The following is a 23,736-nucleotide window of genomic DNA, read 5'->3' as shown; positions in this document are numbered from 1 at the left end:
AACAAATCTAGTTTATTGAATGAGGGTGATGTTCACTTGCAAGTCTTCTGAGCTACTTTAATGAAGTTTGCTAACTCACAATTTTTCTTTACCTAAACGAGTTGACTTATACGTAAATATTCTAATGATTTTGGTCGTTAACACAAGTCTTGCTCAGTTGGGTAAGTTTTTGGGTTTACACAAAAATCTTATTAACTCAATGAAGTGTTATGATAAGTTATTTAGAGTTTGTTTAGTCAGGTCCATTGATCACAGTTATCTTGTAGTGTAGTTAGTTGGGTCAACAATTTATTCACACAGGTCTTATAGAGTTTGTAGCGACTGAAGAATAATGTAATGTAATGTAATGTAATATAGTTAACAAAGACTATAATTATTGTAACTAGCAATGCTGTTCATGTAACTGTTGTTGAGTCGGCTGGCTGACGTGGTTGAACTTGGTCCGAGACTTGAGCCTAGAAACGGCCGGCTGCTGGTCCGGGAGCTGCGCACTTTACCCGACCACCTCTGGAAACAACACTCAGCAGTTTCGCCTGACCTCAGCAACCAACAAAATATCAGTTCTTCTTGGACTGAGCTTGACTTCTCCTCGAACGAGAACGTTACTGGAGCTCAATCAGTGGTGCCCTACGGGGGTGTGATACAGACACACCTTCTGTGGTGCCCTGTTTGGAGGATTTGACGTGCCGTGGCTGGGAGGCTCTCTCCTTTCTCTCCATTTTTTTCCCTTTTCCTCCTGGAGGCGGGACCAACACTTTTATTTATATATATTTTTTGTATTCGTCCCGTCTCTCCCTTAGAAGCACACACCGTACTCAGGAGTGCGAGTGTGTTGAGGGTTGGGAGACCTTTAGCTCGCAGTCGAGCCAGCAGGGAACCTGTGATAGTGCAGGGCATCCCTGTTTGGGGGTCACTGTTGTTAGGTGGAAATCTGTTATAGGCGAAATAATCCACAGGTACCAGTGAGCTCTGCCCTACGAGCATGCCGCCCATTCAAGAGAGGAGGGGGGGGGGGTTCAGCTTCTCTGGCAGGCACCCCTGTGGTATAGGTAGAATAGAACATAATCAAACCTAACAACTACCAATGACCAGCCAAGATGCTGACAAATATCCGGCTCAAGCATAAAGACAAACGGAACCCTGTGAGGAGGGAGAGAGTTGCGGAGCCGACCCATGGAACTTTTCAAGTACCACTCACAAGAATATTCACGACCAACGAAGGATACAAAGTTGTACGCAAAGATGATCTCGGCACAGATAAAATCCTCTCCAAAGATGCAAGAGACAGGTTCTACAGAAAAGGACTCGTAGTAATAATGCCTCCAGAACAAAAAGCAGAGGGGTCTGTGTTTATACAAATTGACCCAGAAGTTGGCAAACACACGGGAGAAGATCTGAAGGAAGAACTTGAAAACAAAACACATGGATGAAACTGGATGAGGTAATCAAGGACTACACCCACGTGTTTAAGATCTCATTTGAGGAAACAGCCATGGCAGAAAAAAAGCCCAATTCAACAAGGATTTCTTATTTCCAACATGTCCGTAACACCAAATAAAAAAAAAAGAAACATTTGTAAGCCTGCAGACCTGTTTCTGCTGCTACAAAATATGAAGAACATACAACGAGGGAATGACCGGAAATGGACAACAAATTATGTTCCAACTGTGCTGGGGAAGATCACACTTTAACAAACACAACTACAACAGGATGCCTTAATTACAATAAGAATGGCGATACATACCATACTCACTGGACACTAGCAATGGCGTGCCCAATAAAGAAACATATGATCAAATACAAAGAACAGGAGATGAGGAGGAGGGAACAGGAGAAGCAGGACACGACATATGTGGAAATAACAAAAAGGGCAGTGCAACAAGTAAACAATCCGGAAGCAACCATACTAAAACTGAGCGAGGCAGTACATGACAAAGTGATACACGCACACAACATCATATCACCTGGCTCATACCAGAGATGATATTCCCAGAGAATCCAGAATCCTATAAATTATTTCAGGCAACATACTCAAGTGAAATGACAGAAGGGCTACAGGTAGGAAAAAGGTATGAACAAGGAGCAACAGCTGATACACAAGGAACACAAGCGACTGATAGAGACCCCAGACAAATGACTAGAAGTGACAAAGAGAAGATAGAAATAACAAAAGGACAGACTATAAGACAAAGGAGTAGGAGGAGAGAAGATAAGATGGAAACTGATCACAATATACAACCTGAATCTGCTGAAGATATTGGATTAAAAGTTATCACTACAACAAAACATGGAATCCCAACATCGAGACCAACAGGAGGGACAATAGTAAAAAACTGTGAAGGAGGGATATACAAGTGGACATAACAAGAAAAATCCCTAAGTGAAGATTACGTTTGGACACAAATCATTATGGACAAACTAAAGATTACGACCAATGACTTTAAAACACTAGACCCGTCAGAGTTTAGAAGAGTCAGAAGCGGGAAACAGGACGATAGGTCTCCACTCCAACAGTCACAATCCAAGTATAAGAAATAATGGACAATAGACAAACAGTAAGAACTTTAAGAATAATACAATACAACGTAAGAAACTGGAAGACCGAGTGAATTAACCTAAGTAATATATATCAAGAAATTGACCCTGACATTATACTAATAAACAGTCACGGTGAGACAGAAAACAACAACATAAAACTCTTTAACTATTATGTAAACCAAAGAAATAAATCGGGCGAGAAAAATGACGGAGTAGCTATAGCGGTTAAAACAAACTTGAAATTTAAACTAATCGATGACTTCCACGATGAATTTATAGCAATAAAAATAAATACAACTCAAGGAAACGTAATAATTGCTGCTACTTATCTGCCACCGAGACGACCAAATTGGTTAACACAGGGTTTTCGACAATACAAATAATAACGCTGTGGGAAACGCCCTCAATCAATTAATAAACCTTGGGAAAATCAATCATCTAGGTCCTAACTTTCCAACCTGGAGAAATTACAATACACACTCGACATCAGACAGAATTTATACCAACAACAAAGCCTTTTTCAATTACCATATAAAACAAGGACCTCTTACAGGCAGTGACCATCTGCCAATTATACTAACACTGTCAACAAGCCCCATACAGATACCAATAAAAGAGAGACTGAAAATGAGTAAAACAGACTGGGACAGCTTCAAAGACGACTTAGGTAATCACCATTCGATTAACCTACAAGGGAAAACAACAGAAGACATAGACTCAGAAATGGACAGACTGCACTCAGCAATAAAAACATCTATAACCAAACACACTCCTACTTCACACTTTAGAACATCACCCAACAACAGACTACCAGAAGAAGTTAAATTAATCCAGACCCATTACAATGAAATAAACAGGTATATGGAAAGACACGGCAGTAACAGATGGCTATATACGACACAGATAGCACTACAGATAAAATTAAGAGACGCATGTAAGGAAGCGAACAATAAAAAATGGAATGATATTATAATGGCGGCCGACAAGACTAAAGACACAAAAACATTTTGGACTTCCATAAACAAGATGATGGGGCATAACAAGCAAAAAACACCATACATTAAAGACCATAATGGAACAAAACTGTACGAGGAAAATGAACAAGAGTCAGCATTCAAAAGGGAATGGGTAAAAGCTTTTAATATATCAGATGAGGAAAATGAAGATTTTGATAGTGAACACGAAGAAAGGATAGAAGAAGAAATGGGAAGACAAATACATAGAATCACCCCAAGGCAATATATAGACTATAACTTATTACCTAATAATCAAATAATAACCATGGGAGAAATGATGCACTGTCTGAGGAAGTTTAAGGAAAAGGCCCCCGGTCTCACAGGTATTACACGAAATATGATCATAAATCTACCGGAAAACATCTTAAAAACATTATTGAACATCTATAACGCATGCTTAATAACGGGTTACTGCTTAATAACTGATAAAATTATATTTATTCCCAAGGAGGGTAAGGACAATAAGGAAATATTACACTACAGACCAATATCTATATTACAAATTATCGGGAACTATTGGATTTTTTTTTTCAAGACTTATAACCTTTATAACACAACATGGGAAAACTAACAATAGGCAACATGGATTTATGCCCAATAGAAATACCCTAACTGCAATAGCTACAATAACGGAAATAATTGCAATAGAAAAAAGCAAGGGTAACCAGATCAATATAATTTTAAGGGACGTTTCTAAGGCTTTTCATAAAGTTTGGCATTTAGGCTTAAAATATAAAATATTAAAATTGGGACTTAACGAACACTTGTTAAGAATATTGTGTAACTATTTAGATGATAGGAGAGCACAAATTCAAATTGGAAACTTTAAGGGATTTATCTTAATCTCGAGAGTGGAGTACCTCAAGGAGGATGCCTTTCTCCAACACTATATACAATTTATACCTCAGACACACCTCAACCCACCCCCTTTAGCGAATATGTAATGTTTGCTGATGATATTACTCAAATAGTATCATACCCAGGAAGATCAACCCAATTTATGGCACGCCACACGGCGTGTAGCGATAAAAACATAAATGACTGAGAAAAAAAATGGAAAATCAGGACAAATAAGATCAAATTAAAGATAATACCAATAGCCAAGATCAAAACAAGTCCAGTAATAGTCGACCAGGAACTATACCCATACGACACTGAAGGCAGAATGCTTGGACTACAACTAGCACAGTTCTCCTAGCAACACCAATAATCTGATAAACGTCGCCTGAGTTTTCCTGAACCAAATACTGTATTACATTGGTGACCCTGGAGTGACCCTAAAGACGCGGTCCTGTTACCATGTCAGTACCAGGAACATCCGGTGCTGCTCCAGCTGACCACGACGACGCTGCTGTGCTGTCTACCGTCGCCCATCCTGCTGCTCCGGCCTTCATTGGCTGGAGCTTTGGCTACTGCAGTTCAACAACTACTTTATGGCATGCCGAATAACTGCAACTGCCACGAAGTACCACCACGCCGCGTCGATGCTACCACCTACTGTCGCCATGGGAGTGCGCGACATCCTTACGGCGCCTCCGGCAGTGGAGCCTTTCGAGAAATTGTGTTTGGCGTTATGGGCACGGCTGGGCACATTGTCTCGACAGCATATGCAGCAGTTGTTTAGGCATGAATTCCTTGGCGACTGCAAACCTTCCCAGCTCCTGCGAAGCCTCCGCCACTTGCTCTCCATCACCGGCACCACCTCGGAAGACCTCATGCTCCGTCCGTTGTTCCTACAGCATTTACCAGCCAACATTCAGGCAGCGCTATCCATATTTCCAGAGAACACCTCATTGGACGTCATAGCGGAGTCTGCTGACCGCTTCATGGAAGCGTCTAGTTCCATGGCTGCCAATACCTCGTCCGTGACACCAGCACCACAAACCTCTCCTACCGGTTTCTCCGTCATAGGCATGGATTTCCTGCAACATTACTGCTTCTCAATCGACGTGCAGCAACAGAAAATCTGCGACCCAACCACCCAGCGTTGTGTCAGTGGGCGTCCAACCACCATTGCATCTCTGTGACTCACAGCCGACTACCCAGAAAATTCTCCCTATATCAAGCTCTTGGAGGAATTTCCGTCTCTGACGCATTACAGTGACAGCCCTCTGCCGCTCAAACATGAAGTGGTCCACCATATTGAGACCAAAGGCCCGCCAGTCTTCTCCCGCTTTCGGTGCCTAGCACCTCACAGACTCCACATCGCAAGGAGGGAGTTCAATCAGATGCTCAGCCTGGGTATAGTCCGCCCATCAAAGAGTAACTGGTCATCAGCGCTGCACATGGTGCCCAAAAAGCAGCCTGGAAGCTGCCACCTCTGTGGTGATGACCGCGCCCTTAATATGGTGACAATCCCCAACCGCTATCCTTTTCCACATGTCCACGACTTTGCAGTCAATCTCGCTGGAGCTACCATCTTCTCGAAGATAGACTTCATGAGGGCGTACAACCACATACCCGTCAACCCAACTGACGTTTGTAAAACTGCTGTAAGTACTCCTTTCGACCTGTACGAGTACGTCAGGCTTCCATTCGGCCTGTACGAGTTCGTCAGGCTTCCATTCGGCCTGAGGAACGCCAGCCAGACATTCCAACGTTTTATCGATAACGTGCTGAGAGAACTGCCATTCGTCTTCTCTTACGTCGATGACTGCCTCGTGGCCAGCCGTTCTGAGGAAGAGCATTTGCAGCATCTTCGCCATATCTTCGACCCCTTCTGCCAGTACGGGATCATCATCAACAAAGAAAATTGCCAGTTTGGTGTCCCCGAGCTCTCGTTCCTGAGGTATCACATCTCGCAGCACGGAACAAAACCCCTGCACAATTAGGTCGAAGCCAACACCGCTTTCCCACTGCCTCAAACACAGAAGCAGCTCAGGCGGTTCCTAGGACTCGTGGCATATTACCACCATTCTGTCCCTCGCTGCGCTTCCTTACTTCGCCCGCTCTACGCTCTTATACCGAAAAAAAGACAAGACAGTAATGAGAGCCGTGTTCTGGACGACATATGCAACACAAGCTTTCGAGGAGGTGAAGAAAGCCTTGGTCAACGCTACACTACTGAGCCACCCTCACCCTGGTGCACCTCCCAGCCTATTAGCAGAGCTTCTGATACCGGCGTCGGCGCTGTACTCACCAGCACATTTACGGCCGCGCCGAACCACTGGCCTTCTACTCTAAAAGCCTGCAGCCACAGGAAACGCGATACTCTACATTTGGTCGTGAGCTGCTCGCCGCATGCCTGGCTGTAAAGCACTTCCGCTGCTTCCTGGAGGGGCGCGATTTCTGCCTGTACATCGACCACAAGCCCCTTGTGTTGGCTGCAATTAACGCCTCGGGTCGGCACTCATCAAGGGAGCAACAGCACCTGGATTTCATCCTCTAGTTTACGGCTAACATTCGCCACATCAAGGGTGAAACCAATAACGTCGCCGACGCCCTCTCGCGCGTTTTCACGCTTAAGGCTGATGACTCTGACGCCTCCAAACTGGACTTCACGCTGCTTGCTGACGCTCAACAATGCGACAGCGACATACAACAGCTACGGACCACGGATACCGGGCTCCAGTTTCGTGACATTCCTCTCCCCAATGGCAGGACGTTGCTCTGTGATACATCGACCAACCGACTCCATCCACTAGTTCCCCTGGATATGTGCCGACAGTTGTTTCAGTCGCTGTGCTCATCCTCGCACCCTGGCATCCGTGCAACACAGAGATTTGTCAGACAGCGCTACGTCTGGTCCTCCATCAACAGTGACGTGCGACGCTGGACCAAGGTATACACGGCCTGCCGAAGATCTAAAATCCAACGGCACACTAAGTCACCTGTTGGTACGTTTCTGCCACCATCAGCTTGCTTTGACCACATCCATGTCGACATTGTTGGACCACTACCGCCCTCAGAAGGTTTCCGATACCTTCTAACAATTGCTGACCGCTTTACTCGTTGGCCGGAAGTAGTACCCATCACCGAGATCACCGCACAAGCAGTCGCCAAGGCCTTCGTCTCTGGTTGGGTTGCTCACTTCGGGGTGCCCTCAACTGTGAGGACCGATAGAGGCCGGCAATTCGAATCCAAACTTTGGCATCAACTGATGAAACTGCTCGGCTCTTCCCGCATCCGCACCAACGCTTAACACCCAGCAAGCAAGGGGCTAGTTGAGCGCTTTCACCTTAAGACCGATTTGGAGAATTTCTAGCCTTCACATCTACTCCATCATTGCAGACTGGTTAGTAAGTGGAGACACTCCGTGACTGTATTCGGTCCCTGCGTTTTACACCATCATGGCAGAGCTCTCAGAAGCAGGTCTTCATCAACAAGGCACTGGACGGGACAACACATGTTTTCGTACGACGAATGGCATCTGGACCACGACTGCAACTATGGTCCCTTCAGGGTGCTCCGCCGGTTGTCTAAGTTTTATACTATCGACCGCCAAGAGGTTCGGCACACAGTCTCCATCGACCGACTGAAACCGGCTTACATTGACGAGGACACAGATGTTCCCGGCCCCAGCATAAACAGGCCGACCAATGCTGCCTCCGCAAGCGACGCAGAACCTGTGACTACGCCACCACTACGCTCATGTCCGCGGACGAGGTCCGGCCGTGTGGTACGGCCGCAGCTTCGGTTTCGACGCGTCACTTTCCTTACAAGTGATCGTCGGGAGGGGGCTGATATAGTGAATGCAATGTAATGCAATGTAATGTAATATAGTTAACAATGTCTATAATTGCTGTAACTAGCAATTCTGTTTATGTAACTGTTGTTGAGTCGGCTGGATGACGTGGCTGAACTTGGTTCGAGACTTAAGCCAAGACATCTTCATTCAGTCAGCCGGTATATATATTAGTAAACCGCCTAGGAAGTTCGGAACGGCCACTCACTCTCGCTTCATGCAAGAGCACAGTTCTCCTAGCAACACCAATAAACTGATAAACGTAGCCTGAGTTTTCCTGGACCAAACACTACAAGGTAAAGGAGTCACAATTTAAGTAACATGCAAGTCTCAGATACAGTTGAGTTTTGAGTTGGGAGTTTTCCAGAATTGGCTGTGATCTAGGCTGTGCCCTGAGGAGTCTGAGTCACAAGGTTTGTTCACTCACAAGTCTCATGGAGTTAGTGATTCTTGGGGTTCTTCAGTCACTAGTAATAAGTTAAATCTTAGTGATGGTCATGCACAAGTCCTCTAGAGTCAGTTGAGTTCTATAATTGTTCTAGTCAAGTTACAAGTCTCAGGGATTATTGAGGCATTGAATTGCTCAGTTACAAACTTTAATAAGTTAGTTGAGGCAGATGAGTGTTTCCAGGTCTCATAAATTTAGTTGAGTCAGCTTTTTCACTCACAAGTCATATTTACCATAGTTAAGTCAGGAGGTTATTCTCAAACAAGGCTTATTGAACTAGTTTAGTCAGTGGGTTATTCACTTGTACGTATTGTTGAGTTAATTAAATCAGGTGGTTACACACACACACACACACACACACACACACACACACACACACACACACACACACACACACACACACACACACTTCTACTACTACTTTGCTGTCACTAGGAAACGAATATGACGATCATCCAACTATGATACAATGATATGAGTTATTAGGGATGTCACCCAAGTTGGTGAGTTTTGAGGTGACTAAAGAGGCCGATACGGGACCGGCAGAGTTGTTCACAGATGTTGCACAGGTGGAGGGCTACACCTAGTGCGGAAGGGGCGGCGGCAGCGACTTTCTGGCTTTGGCACTTGTCTGCCTCGGTTTGCAGTCGGGTTAACTCAAAAGTATTGACACCTCGTGTGGTGCTCCTCCAAGCGTTACAATGTGGATTAATCGTCTCCCAGGTGAGGAGGTCGATTTGGCACTTCTTCAGGTTTGTCTGAAGACTATCCATATACCTTTCAGTTGCCCGCCGGCGTTACGTTTACTATTCGTTAAGCGACTGTAAAATAGCTGCTTCGGCAGTCTACTGACGTCCATGCAGGTAACATGGCCAGTCCAACGTAGTTGTTCATGGATAATAGTAGCCTCGATGCTCCTACAGTTAGTGTCAGCGAGAATACTGGTATTTGTTCTCTTGTCTTCCGAAGGATGGCACATAGACTACGTTGGTGAAAGTTTTCAAGTGGCTTGAGGTGCTTCCTGAATGTGACCCATGTCTCCCTGCCATATAGCAGGGTGGGGAGGACCACTGCTCGATATACGTGTAACTTTGTAGATAATTTCAGCTCCCTACAGCTGAAGACACCGTTTCGGAGTCTGCCAAAGGCTTGAGATGCACATCTTATCCGATGCTAAATCTGTTCATCGATGTCCGCGGTGGTGAACAGGTGCGAGCTGAGATACCGAAAGTGGGTAACATTAGAGAGGATAGTCCCATTCAAATGGATGGACGGTGGAGGTGTGTCTGAACCAGGGACAGATTGAAAGAGAATCTGAGTCTTATGTACATTCACCTCAAGGCCGAAATATGCATACGCATCTGCGTAGTGTTCAGGATCTCCTGTAGGTCTCGTTCAGTGTGAGCAACAAGAGTGAGTTCGTCTGCATACTGAAGTGAGGAAATGGAAGCTGCCGACACCTTTGTTCTTGCCTGGAGTCGTCTTATGGTGAAAAGACCATTCACCCAGTACTCGATGTTCACCCCGCCGGCTAAATTGGCAGCTAAGAAAATGGAAAAGAGAGTTAGTTCCAGTACACACCCTTGTTTAAACCCCGTTTGGATGGGGAAGAACTCAGACTGGGTGCCATTGTGCAGGACATTGCAGTTCATGCCATTTTCGGATTGCCTCATAGTGGCGATGAATTTTGGGGGGCAGCCAAAACGGCTGAGGGTCCACCGGAGGGCTTCCCTGTTGACCAAGTCGAAGGCCTTGGTTAAGCCGATGAAAGCCATGTACACGTCACGACGCTGTTCTCTGCACTTTTCCTGTATCTGGCGAGCAGCAAAGATCATGTCAGAGGTGCCACGTGATGGTCTAAGGCCACACACACACACACACACACACACACACACACACACACACACACACACCTTTGATCACTCTTGTTGTCTCATATAGTTAATTGTATGTTTGGAATGTTCACTAATGAGTCTTATGGGGTTGGTTGAGACTTGGGGTGGTTTCCTTATAAGGCTCATGGCAAGTTGAGTCGTTTGGTTGTTTCTTTACAAATTCTTCCGGAATTACTGAATAGGATTAGTTCACTGACAACTCTTTTTAGAAATGGTTGAGTTAGGTTGTTACTGACTGTTAAGTCTTATGGAATTATTTTTTAGGGGATTAGCCCACTTGGGCACAGGTCACTGACTCATATCAGGGCCTGGGGGCGAAATAATAATAATAACAATAACAATAACAATAACAATAACAATAACAACAATAACAATAATAATAATAATAATAATAATAATAATAATAATAATAATAATAATAATAATAATAATAATAATAATAATAAATATAAAATAAAATAAATACACCCAGAAAAAGTCAAATAATAATGGCAAAGAACAATAAATAAATACAAAAATGAATAAGAAAAGACCAAGAGTGATAAATGAGGGACTTGGTCACATGGCGGCAGGGTCGACCATTAGACAACACATTATGCTTCCAATATCTTCCCAACCGGTAGTACCTCCCTGTTTGATGGCTGCCTACGACCTACCTAATCTCAAGTCATATGGAATTAGATGAGCCTTGAAATTGCTCACTCACAATTATTATCGGTGAGTCAGAGTTATTGTCATACAAATTTTACAAGACTTTGTTGAGTGATTAATATATTCTAATAAGTTTGTTAAGTCAGGTGAGCGCATGCTTACATGTTTTGTAAAGTTAGTTGAGTCATATGTTCCTTACAACTAATAAAGGGTGACTCGCATCAGAGTTTTGTCAAGATAATTGTCTTGCTGAATTAATTGAGTCAGCAAGTTATTGATACCCACATGTTAATATTTTCAGTTGAAAATTTGAATTGTTCATTCACAAATATTAAGGAAATTGAATTTTGGGTTATTCAGTCAGAAGTAATATAATACTTGTGAACAAAACCTATGACTCTTAGCTCAAAGTCAAGGATTTGCTGACTCGCGCCTTAGAGTTTGTTAACTCAAGACGATGTTTACTCATAAGTCTTAAAGTTAGCTGATTAAACGTTGCTTAGCTTCCAATCTTATTATTATTACTTTAGACAAGGAGTTTGATAATCGCTTTTTTAATTAGCTGAGTCAGAGCTGTTCACTGACATTTTTTATTTTATATAGGCAGTTGAATCAGGAGAAATTCACAGACTAGTCTTAAGAGTTAATACATTCACAGACATTCACTCTCACTTCTTATATAATTAGCTGAAGTAAAGTTGTATTTATTAAGTTAATTCAAAGTTAGGGCAGTTCACTCGTGTGTCTTATTAGCTTAGACTTGGGACAGTTTACTCACCGTTGTTATAAAGAGTTCTGTCACTGTAGACGGAGCCGGAGAAGACCCCTGTGGCGGCCTCCAACAGGTAACGTGTCCAGGTGTTTCCGGAGCGAGGAAATGACACCAGGTTCACCCTCGGCAGACCTCGCCCAAACCTGTCAATGATACACCTTGTGTACTCCACAGATTGTATCTTTACAACCAAATCTGCAATGTTACAACGCCGACTCCACTGTAATAATACAATCTATGCAGCTACATCTAAACTTACAATTACCTCACATCTAATACTGATATACTGCAACCTATGCCATCGCACCAAAACCTGTCATGATACGCTATAAATTACACTTTCGCCAAAACCTGTACAGATAACACTATAATGTAAACAGTATAGAAAAACGTACAGTGCTGCCCAATAAACTACACAACTACACCACAACACGCGCACCAACGTAAAAAGTTACACAGCTAATCTTCACAAAGCTACTCCACAACATACACAGCTACACTATAAGAGCTCAACCTACTGCAGCCATGTCACAACTTACACACTCATGTAAGCCCTCAATATTTTATTCCATGTTATATAAAAGAAATACTTGTGTGTATTAAATACTGTAGGTAGGTTATCCATATAGTCCAGTTAGAAGCAATGTATGTATGTCTAATCTATACAGGAGTTCATTGTAATGTGTATTTCCTGTTCTAGAATATTCTCTGCATGTGATTAGTTCAGCACTATTTCAAAGAGGGCAGCTTTCAGTTATGGCGTCAGTTAATAACTTAATATACTGCTATACTCCCAGTTTTGAGACAGTTCAGACGAGATGGTAATCTGTCTCCATACTCCCGTTATTCTCGTGGTGTTGTGTATTCTTTTACTTAAAACTATCCGAAGTTCAATGTACTCAAGTAGAGTAAAAACTATCTCATTCATAAAGTACTCAAGTACTGAAAATAAAAAGTAACTAAAAATTCTAAATTGTCTAAAATATTAAAATAAACCCATAACAAATTATAAAAGACTATTTAACCAAAGATAAAAACATGACACACAGCATTACACAAGTTTATTTAAAAATCCTTCTATTGAGAATAATCAATAACCGATTCTCGAAATTATGGCTGTGCAATCAGGATCTTTTAGGCCCAAATATAAGCCCAGCAGGACCTTCCATAAGATAATACGTTCAGCCGCAGTTCTCCCTACAACCCATCACAGGGATACCAAATGGGCTGAAAATATAACCATCCAACACTATGATCACTTTCTTCCTTATCCACACAAGTATCGTCGATGTGGACTTATGGTCCACAGACATAATGTTGTCTCTGCTGGCATTAGGTGAGGATACAGACCTATCTGGCATGTATCTGAGGCAGGGGATGACCCACATTTCTCTTCCTGTAAACTCTGTAACTGTCCCAATGTACAGTACCTGGATAGAGCATTCTGTGCTAAAAATAAAAATAGGATGAGGGTGTGTTTGCCAGGAGCCTGGGTGGGGGATATATTTGACAGGATGGACATTATCTTGTCTGGTAATGGGAACAAACCCATTATCTGCCTCAGTGCAGGAGGCAATGATATTGGCCGGTGTAGGAGCGAGGAGCTTCTTGATAAGTTCAAGACAGCTATTGGACGTATGAGGTCGAAGGGAGGGATCCCTATCATATGTGGTGTCCTGCCTAGAAGGAGAGTTGGCAATGGATGGTTGAACATAAGAACATAAGAACATAAGAATGGAGGAAACTGCAGCGGGCCTATTGGCCCATACTGGGCAGTCCCGTTTACACCCAACCCCTATTGCTCATATAAGCATCCAACCTATGTTTGAAGCTATTCAGCGTATTCGAGTTAATGATGATATTTGGTAACTTGTTCCATTCATCCACTACTCTGTTTCCAAACCAGTGTTTACCTATTTCACGCCTAAATCTAAATTTGTCTAATTTAAAACCATTGTTACGAGTTCGCTCCTGGTTGGATAGTTTGAGTACCTTTGTAATGTCCCCTTTGTTTAGCCCTGCCTTCCACTTATACACCTCTATCAGGTCGCCCCTCGCTCTACGTCTCTCGAGGGAGTGCAAATTAAGATGCTTTAACCTGTCTCTATACTCAAGGCTCCTAATGCCCGAGATTAGTCTTGTCATTCTCCTCTGAATTCTTTCCAATGATTCTATATCCATTCTGTAATACGGTGACCAGAACTGAACTGAGTAATCCAGGTGTGGTCTCACAAGCGCAAGATACAGTTTTAGGATGACCTCGCTAGTCTTGTAACTAAAACTCCTTTGTATGAACCCAAGTACTTTATTAGCCTTGTTACGAGCAAAAACACATTGTTTACTTGGCTTAAGGTTCCTGCTTATCATTACTTCTAAATCTCTCTCGCAGTCGGATTTCTTTATGGCATCGTTGTTCATCTGGTATCTGGTTTCCCTGTTTACATCTCCTATACTGAGTAATTTACATTTGTCCACGTTGAATTTCATCTGCCATTTTTCCGACCATTCGGAAAATTTGTTTAGATCTTCCTGTAGTTTTGCGGAGTCCTCGTCAGATTATATAACACGTCCTATTTTAGTGTCATCAGCAAATTTACTTATGTTGCTGTCTATGCCGATATCTATGTCGTTTATGTATATAATAAATAATAATGGTCCAAGTACTGAGCCTTGGGGAACTCCACTTGTGACGTTGCTCCAATGGGACTTAGTGCCGTTAATGCTCACTGGCTGTTTCCTGTCCTGTAACCACGCCCTAATCCATTTAAGGATGTTACCTTTGATGCCATGTGCTTCTACCTTTCTAATTAGTCTTTCGTGGGGGACTCTGTCGAAGGCTTTGCTAAAGTCGAGATATACCACATCATAATTGTGCCCCTCGTCCACCGATTCGAAAACTGATGAAAAGAATGTTAATAGATTAGTTAGACAAGAACGTCCGCTTGTGAAACCATGCTGGGAATCATTGATCAATCGGTGCTTCTCCAGGTGATTTCGAATAGAGTTTGAAATGATTGCTTCTAGTAATTTGCCTACTATTGATGTTAGACTGATTGGGCGGTAGTTAGAGGATAGTGATCTATCCCCCCTTCTTGAAAATCGGTATTACATTCGCTATCCTCCAGGATTCTGGTACTACACCTTGTTTTAAGGACATGTTAAACAACTTTGCTAAGGGCATACTAAGCTCTTCCTTACATTCCTTTAATATTCTGGCAAATATCTCATCTGGATCAGGTGACTTATTAGGCTTTAGTTTGTCTATTTGCTTACTAATATCGTTACTAGTCACGACTATCTCGCTTAATTTGTTTTCTTCACTATCTCCGAATAGAGTCGGTGCCTCGGGTATCATGTTTAAATTTTCGGTGGTGAAAACTGTTGAAAAATATTTATTCAGATTATTGCTCATTTCTCCGTCGTTATCAGTTAGCTCGCCGGTATCTGACCGTATTGGTCCAATCTTTTCTCGTGTTTTAGTTTGATACATTTGGTAGAATCCTTTGGGGTTTGTCTTCGCCTCCCTTGATATCCTTACCTCATTATTCTTCTTGGCTTTCCTTATCTCGGTTTTAACCCTACTCGCCAATACCCTATAATAGTCCCGGAGGTGAATTTTGCAATGCTTTATACTTCTACCTATAGCCTTCCTTTGGCCAATGATGTTCTTTAAATAATTATTTATCCATTTAGGGTCATTGTTGTCTGATCTGAGTTTTTTGTACGGTATGTTCTGCCTTTGTGCATTAAGTAACTCATTATTTAAATTGTCGTGGAACTCGGCAATCTCAGATCTCGTTATCAGGTCGGTGTCATCTGTCAGGTTCACGGCCAAGCGCGACACCCCCTCTCTCAGCTGCCTCTTTAAACTGTCAAAGTTTGCCCTTCTGAAATCTGGTACTTCAGTGGAATTTTCCTTACATCTGCCCTGAAAATCTAACTGGAATCTAATTTCTTTGTGATCGCTGTTTGCAAGTTCGCTCCTTACCTCGACATTGCTAATGAGGTTTGCTCTATTCGACAGAACTAAATCGAGTATATTATTACCCCGTGTGGGTTCGGTTATATGTTGACTTAGGAAACAGTCCTGGATCGTCTCGAGAAAATCCTCTGATTCTGAGTTACCCGTAAGGTCAGTCCAATCTATTTGGACAAGGTTAAAGTCGCCTACTATACAGACTTTGTTGTGTATGGAAGCCATGCGCATTTCAACCCAGATAAGTCGCTCATTGACTCTATCAAGATTGGGAGGTCTATATTTTACTCCTGTGATTAAGTTTTCCCTACCGTCGCTTAATTCTATCCAAATTGTTTCTGTATTCCGCTCAGTATTTATTTCTTTATTTATTTCACACTTCAGATTATCCCTAACATAGATCGCTACTCCGCCTCCTTTCCTGGTCTGCCTATCGGTATGGAACAATTTGTAACCCGCAATTTGGTATTCGACCGGCAACTCACGTGTGTCTAGGTTGATCCATGTTTCAGTGAATGCTATTATATCGATTTTTTCGGTACATACCAAGGCCCTAATATCATCCATTTTGTTTCTCATACTTCTACTGTTCGCGTAGTAGACATTTAAGTTAGTCGTGTTCTGAGTCCTCCCCTTACCGCGTTTAGTTTTAAACTCCCTGTTTAATTTAGTTTTGTCATCATTCCTAACACTATTTCCCTGGAATCTTTTACTTTATTTACCCGCTCCCACTGCAGTTTCCCCCACCCCCATGCCCATATGTTCCCCTAGCAGTTTAAAGACTTCGATATCCTTTGAACTGCCCCCTCTAGAGACCCAGCCAGGGTTGCCACCCCATCCCGAGACAGGTGCACCCCATCCCTAGCATAAAGGTCCCTTCTGCCGTAGAAGTTGTCCCAGTTGTCAATGAATGGGACTGATATTGACTTGCAATATCTGTCAAGACGGCCGTTGACACCAACCGCCCTTGACAACCATTCACTGCCAACTCTCCTCCTAGGCAGGACACCCCATATGATAGGGATCCCTCCCTTAGACCTAATACGATCTGTAGCTGCCTTGAACTTATCAAGAAACTCCTCGCTCCTACACCGGCCAATATCATTGCCTCCTGCACTGAGGCAGATAACGGGTTTGTTCCCATTACCAGACAAGATATTTTCCATCCTGTCAATTATATCCCCCACCCCAGCTCCTCTCAAACACACCCTCATCCTATTTTTGTTTTTACCACAAAAGGCCCTGTCCATGTACCTTACCTGTGAGTCACCAACAATTAAAGTTTTTATACCTTCCTTGTCATCCCTTTCCTTGACTGTACTAACGTACAATTCGTCTATCAATGGACTGAACGAGTTGGTACACTTAGCTGTTGTTGTCGTTGTTGTCATATCCTTGGTGTACTTCTTCACCACCAGCTTGGTCCTCCCACTCCTCACAACTTTCCACTCGCTTGAGTTTTTGTCAGACACTGGCTTTCCCTGTCCAGCCTCCCCTTTTAACCTCGCCAGCTCTTCCTTTAATTTCAGGTTCTCCAACGTGGCCCTCTCAATTTCTTCCTTGGCCCTCGCCAATTCTTCCATGGACCACTCCAGTTTGGTCAACAAACTCACACAACCAAGACCGCACATAGCCTGGCCATATCTGATAATTATCCCTCGGGAGCTAACCCTGCCGTGATCTTTCCCCTAGTGAGGTCAGAAGGGCAGTTGGTGTCAACGGCCTTCTTGACAGATATTGCAAGTCAATATCAGTCCCATTCATTTATAATTGGGACAGCTTTTACGGCAGAAGGGACCTTTATGCTAGGGATGGGGTGCATCTGTCTGGAGATGGGGTGGCAACCCTGGCTGGCTCTCTCGAGAAGGCAGTTCAAAAGATGTCGAAGTCTTTAAATTGCTAGGGGAACATGTGAGCATGGGGATCGAGCAGACTGCCGTGGGAGTGGGTACACACGACAAAGGGAGGCGTTATCGCCGCTGGCTTCAACTACAGTGCTGGCGTTGCCTTACCCGTTGCGACCACGTGCGCCCCCACCACGCGACCTGCACAAACAAGATGCCCTGATTCTGCTGAGTGTATGGTTTAGAGGGTGGCGTGGCCGCCTGGCCTCCGTGATGCAGATCGCCCTTTCGAGTGATGCTGTGAGGACCATGCAGCCACCAGCCCTCTGTGGTAAACACCGACTCCGAATCCTGGCCGAGTTTTGTGCTGGAACAATTTACACAGTACTATTGTCCCTTGGAACACCATACTGGTTCGCATTGACCCGCACTTTAAGTACAGCCAAAGTGATGACATACCCCTCAGTACTGAAATATTGTGGACTAATTATGCCTACTCGTTCCTGCCTTATCTGGAGCAATAAGACAATGCGGAATGAAGTGTAACTAAGATTAATAGAGTTATGAACTTTGTATCATGTCACTATGCTCAATAATCAATTGTAATTAAGATGAAATCGTCTGATACTAACTAATTATGTATCAGATAGATCACCATGTAATACTAATGAACGCCTTGTTGTCTGCAGGTTTTGACCACATCAATAAATATTGAATGCGTCAAAAGGCGAGTTTCAATCATTCCCTTCGACTTGCCCGTCATCTGAACGTTCTTAACCAAGGCGTTTACAGGAGGACTCAGATCACGACTAGCTTAAATGTGTACCACGAAAACAATAGGAGTATGAGAAACAAAATGGATGAAATCAGGGCGTTGGTATGTACCGAAAAAAATGATATAATAGGATTCACCGAAACATGGATAAACTTAGACTCACGTGAGTTACTTACCAAATATCAAATTACAAGTTACAAATTATTCCACACCGATAGGCAGATTAGGAAATGAGGCAGGGTAGCAATCTATGTCACAGGTATAATCTGAAGTGAGAAATAAATAAGGAAATAAAAACTGAACTGAATACCGAAGCAATTTGGATAGAATTAGCCGATGGTAGGAAAAATTAATTATAGGGGTAATATATAGACCTCCTAAATTTTATAGAGTTAATGAGGTACCTATTTGGGATGAAATGTGCAGGGCATCGAGACATAACAAAGTCTGTATAGTCGACGACTTTAACTTTGGTCAAATAGATTGGACCGACATTATGGGTAACTCAGAATCAGAGGATTTTCTTGAAACATTTTGGATTGTTTCCTAAGTCAACATATAGCTGAACCCACCCGGGGTAATAATATACTCGATTTAGTTCTATCAAACAGAGAAAACCTCATTAGTAATGTCTAGGTATGGAATGAAATAACTAACAGTGACCACAGAGAAGTGAAATTCAAAGTAGAACTTAATGTCAGTCGCAAGGAAAATTTCAGTAAAGTCCCAGATTTCAGAAGGGCAAACTTTGATAGTTTGAAGAGGCAGCTGAGAGAAGGGGTATCACGTTTGGGGATGAATTACATGACCTCACGTGAGGTGACCTCACACAATGTACCCACAGAGGGCGACCTCACTTTACCTGGAGACCTGACAACGATAAACTCACAAAATATGACGGTTGAGGATGACCTGATCACGAGATCTGAGGTTGACAAGTTGCACAACAATTTAAATAATGACCCCAAATGGATAAATAATTATTTAAAGAATATTATAGGACAAAAGGAAGGCTAAAGGTAAGAGAATAAATCGTGGTGAACTGAAGGTAGCAAGGGAGGCGAAGTCAAACCCCAAGGGATTCTTTCAAATGTATCAAACGAAAACACGAGACAAAATTGGACCTATACAGTCAGATACTAACGAGCTAATAGATAACGACGGAGAAATGAGCAATAATCTGAACAGAGATTTTTCAACTGTTTTCACCACTGAAAATTTAAACATGACACCCAAGGCACCGACTATATATGGCTTCACAAGCGGGCATTCATGTCTGACTAATCTAATAACATTCTTCTCAGATGTTTTCGAATCAGTGGACGACGGGCATTATTATGATGTTGTATACCTCGACTTTAGTAAAGCCTTCGACAGAATCCCCCATGAAAGACTAATACGAAATGTGGAGGCTCATGGCATTGAGGAAGATATTCTAAAATGGATTAGGGCGTGGTTACAGGAGAGGGAACAGTGATTAAGCATTAACGACACTAAATCCGATTGGGTAACGTCACTAGTGGAGTACCCCAAGGCTCAGTACTTGGACCATTATTATTTATTATATAAATAAACGACATAGATATAGGCGTAGACAGCAACATAAGTAAATTTGCTGATGACACTACAGTAAAATAGGGCGTGAAATTAAATCTGACGAGGATTCCGCAAAACTACAGGAAGATCTAAACAAATTTTCGAATGATCTGAAAATTGGTATGTGAAATTTATTGTGCTCAAATGCAAAGTACTTAGTCGAGGAGATGTAAAGAGAAAAACCACATATCAGATGAACAACGTCGTTAAAGAGAAATCCGACTGTGAGAAAGATTTAGGAGTAATGTAAGAATCTTAGCACTATTAAACAATGTGTATTTGCTCTTAAAAAGACTAACAAAGTGTATGTATACATTGTATATTATGTATGTCCTCCATTTATATACATTACTTATTTAGCTAGCAGAGTGTGGCAATGTATTTTTCATGTCATCACACGGTTAGATAATGTGCCTGGCGACATCACTTGCCACATGTCGCCTGAGAGGTCAGTTGACCCATAGAGAGTGAAAAGAACCATCGTCTTTGCTCGCACCACTGTACATCCAGCAAATAGAACCTACAAAAACTCTACAGGTGTTTGTGTTCACTCCCACAGTTAGAATTGAGTACCCAGAACATGTACATGGTGCAGTGAGTTAATTGACTGGACCAGTGAAAGTGCAAATGTGTAAAGTCTGTGGCAAAACCGGCTTATGGACCCATGCTCTCCCTAACCTCCACGTCTCCCACAAAAACTCGTTTTGAATTAACAACGAGTTTGAGAAGTGTTACAGTGACGGCAAGTTTCTGTGAAGTGTTATAAGTGCCTTGTGTGTGTAGTGCTTAAGTGTGCCCTTTTTCTAGGGATTTCCCAAGGTGGAAGGCTTGTATAGGGCATTTGTAAGGAGCAGCGTCCAGCACACCCTTCCAGGGCCATCTCTCAAGGGTAACTGACTAAGCGCGCTCGACCGCCCGCCTAACCCCCCGCCTCCACACCCCACCAGCCACACACACCAACCCACGGGTACACACACACGAACGAACACACTGCAGTCATCTCTTTATATATATTTTATATATAATCTACTTATCTGTGTATTCAATTAATTTTGTTTTCTCAGATCTCATTGATACGACGGGCTGACCGGTCAACATTGATTTGAGACACATTATACAGATTAAGTAATTATGTCTCGTGCCTTACCTAGTGGTGCAGCTGACACCCGGATGACGCCTCAGACGGATGACAGCTCTACAGAAATGGATGACCACAATGACCAGTTGGAACAAGATGCCCCAGCTTCTCCCACCACATCTCGCAGCCCTTCACCTCGATCTTCAGCCTTGTCTTCAGAGGTAATTGCTTTAATGAAGTTTATGAGGGAGGAAAGGCGTCAGGACGAAGCTAGAAGATGTGTTGAGGACGAAAAAGGGAGATTGGAAGATAGTGAACGGTTTAAAGTTTTGATATCTCGCCTCACTGCTAACCAAGCCCCCGGCTCTCCCACCGCTTCGGTACCGACTGGTGCAGGTACCTCATCAACACCTTCTTTACGCCCTCCAGCCCCACCCAAAGCGGCTGTCCAACCCCCACCCATCTTGAAGCCTGATGTGACTTTCCAGACTTTTCGTGAATGGCGGCGACGATGGACTGATTATGCTACAATGGTGGATCTCCAGAGGTTGCCACAGCCTAAACAACTCATTCAGCTATGTATGTGCCTGTCTTTGGAAACGCAGCGTGTCTTGGAATATACGTTGCAGGTGCCCCCGACTTCTTCGTTGTCTGTAGAGGAGGTACTGGAGGTTCTACAACGGCACATCAAAGGTCAGCGGAATGAAGCTTTCCGCAGGAGGGAAGTGTTTAGCTGTAGACAGATGGAGGGCGAGACTTTTGACACTTTCTATGTGCGACTCAAGAGAGCCTCGGAAGAGGTAGACATATGTCCCGGTAATCACCAGCAATGCGAGGAGACCCAGTTGAAGCAGGTAATCCTGATGGGTGTTAAGGACGAGGAGCTTGTCCAACGCCTCACCTCCCTCGACTCTTCCTCTTCTCTTGAGGATGTGTTGACAAGATGTCGCTCCTATGAGGCTGCCAGGTGTGCCACCTCTGCCATCCGAGCTCCCCCCACAGCCGTGAGGGCTATGTCCCAGTACAAGAAGTCCACCCCAACGCCTACGTCCACCACGCCCACGCCCGGCTCCTTTTGTAACAACTGTGGTAAGCAGCACGGGATACAGGTGTGTCCAGCTGCTGAGTCTACCTGCAACAGTTGTGACCGTAAGGGCCACTGGTCACTTACAGTATGGTGCCCAGCCAATCGCATCCAGTGCAATGTGTGTGGTCGTCTGGGCCACTATGACCACTATGACAAGTGTTGCCCGACCAACAAACCCAAGGGACAGCGTCGGTGGAAGCAGCAGCGCCCTTTCACCAGTAAGGGCCGCCCACAGTCACCAAATCAGAGGCATGATAACCCTGGACGACGCTCAAGCCATATTAGGAAGGTGTACTGCTCCTCGCATCCCAGGACCAAAGTTCCCCAGCACATCAGCGTCATCGTAACCTACGGCAGTGTGTCATCCCATCTCGAGATGCTGCAATACACCGGCGCTGATGCTACAGTCATCGGTCCCCAGCATTTGCAATGTCTGGGGCTCTCTCCGAGTGATCTAGGACCGCCTCCCAAGGATCTCCGCTTCACGGCAGATGGTTCACAGATGGCCCCAGCCCTAGGTTCACTCCAAGCACATGTCACCTTTGGCAACAGGTCGTGTCAAGCCTGGATTGATGTGCATAATGGTGTCCTGACTCCTCTGCTGTCCTACAGACATTGCCAAAAGTTGGCCATCATCTCCCAGGACTTCCCAAAAGCTATTCTCGAGGTAAAACACGCCAACAGGGTCCACGAAGGGAGAAGCAACCACCCTGCTGTCGCCCTACCCCTACCTTTTGCCTGTGACACCTCTCCTTCGGTAGTTGTCCCTGCTGCCTCAAGTCCCCACGTCTTGGCTCGCCTTCACGACAGTCACCGTGGAGCTGAGGCCACCAAATGACGTGCAAGACAGACTGTGTTCTGGCCCGGCATCAACTCTGACATCTCCAATGCTGTCCATGCGTGTGAGCCCTGTCAAGTACTACAACCCAGCCAGCAGCAGGAACCCTTCATGAGTGACGTCAACCCCACCCGCCCCTTTGAGTTTGTGTCGGCCGACTTTTTCTGTGTGTCAGGAAAGTCCTTCCTGGTTATCGTCGACCGTCTCTCTGGTTGGCCGGCTGTCATCAAGTGCGATAATGATACGACGTCTGCCGCCACCATCAGCAAGTTCCGCCACTACTTCCATGACATGGGCGTTCCTGTGCGCCTGCGAACCGACGGAGGGCCCCAGTTCACAAACCAGGACTTTGCTGCGTTCCTTGACCGATGGGGAGTCCGGCATGTGTTGTCATCGCCCCATTATCCGCAGTCCAACGGCCACGCTGAGGCTGCTGTCAAATCCCTGAAGCACCTCATCCTCAAAGTGGCCCTTTCTGGGAATATTGACTGTGAGGCCTTCGACCAGGGTCTCCTTGAACTCCGCAACGCACCCAATC

General features: G+C 44.0%; 1 protein-coding gene across 1 annotated transcript in view; it reads right to left on the bottom strand.

Moving 5' to 3' along the window:
- LOC121862623 overlaps positions 1-23,736 on the bottom strand; it is a 91,691-nt gene that overhangs the window by 34,057 nt on the left and 33,898 nt on the right. Inside the window, exon 6 of the mRNA XM_042360939.1 lies at positions 12,011-12,147. Coding sequence (XP_042216873.1) covers positions 12,011-12,147 — 137 coding nt within the window. The remainder of the gene's footprint in view (positions 1-12,010; positions 12,148-23,736) is intronic.

The sequence above is a fragment of the Homarus americanus genome, unplaced genomic scaffold (assembly GCF_018991925.1).
Source record: "Homarus americanus isolate GMGI-L3 unplaced genomic scaffold, GMGI_Hamer_2.0 scaffold31037, whole genome shotgun sequence".
NCBI lineage: Eukaryota > Metazoa > Arthropoda > Malacostraca > Decapoda > Nephropidae > Homarus > Homarus americanus.
This window is presented reverse-complemented; position numbering and strand designations above follow the sequence as displayed.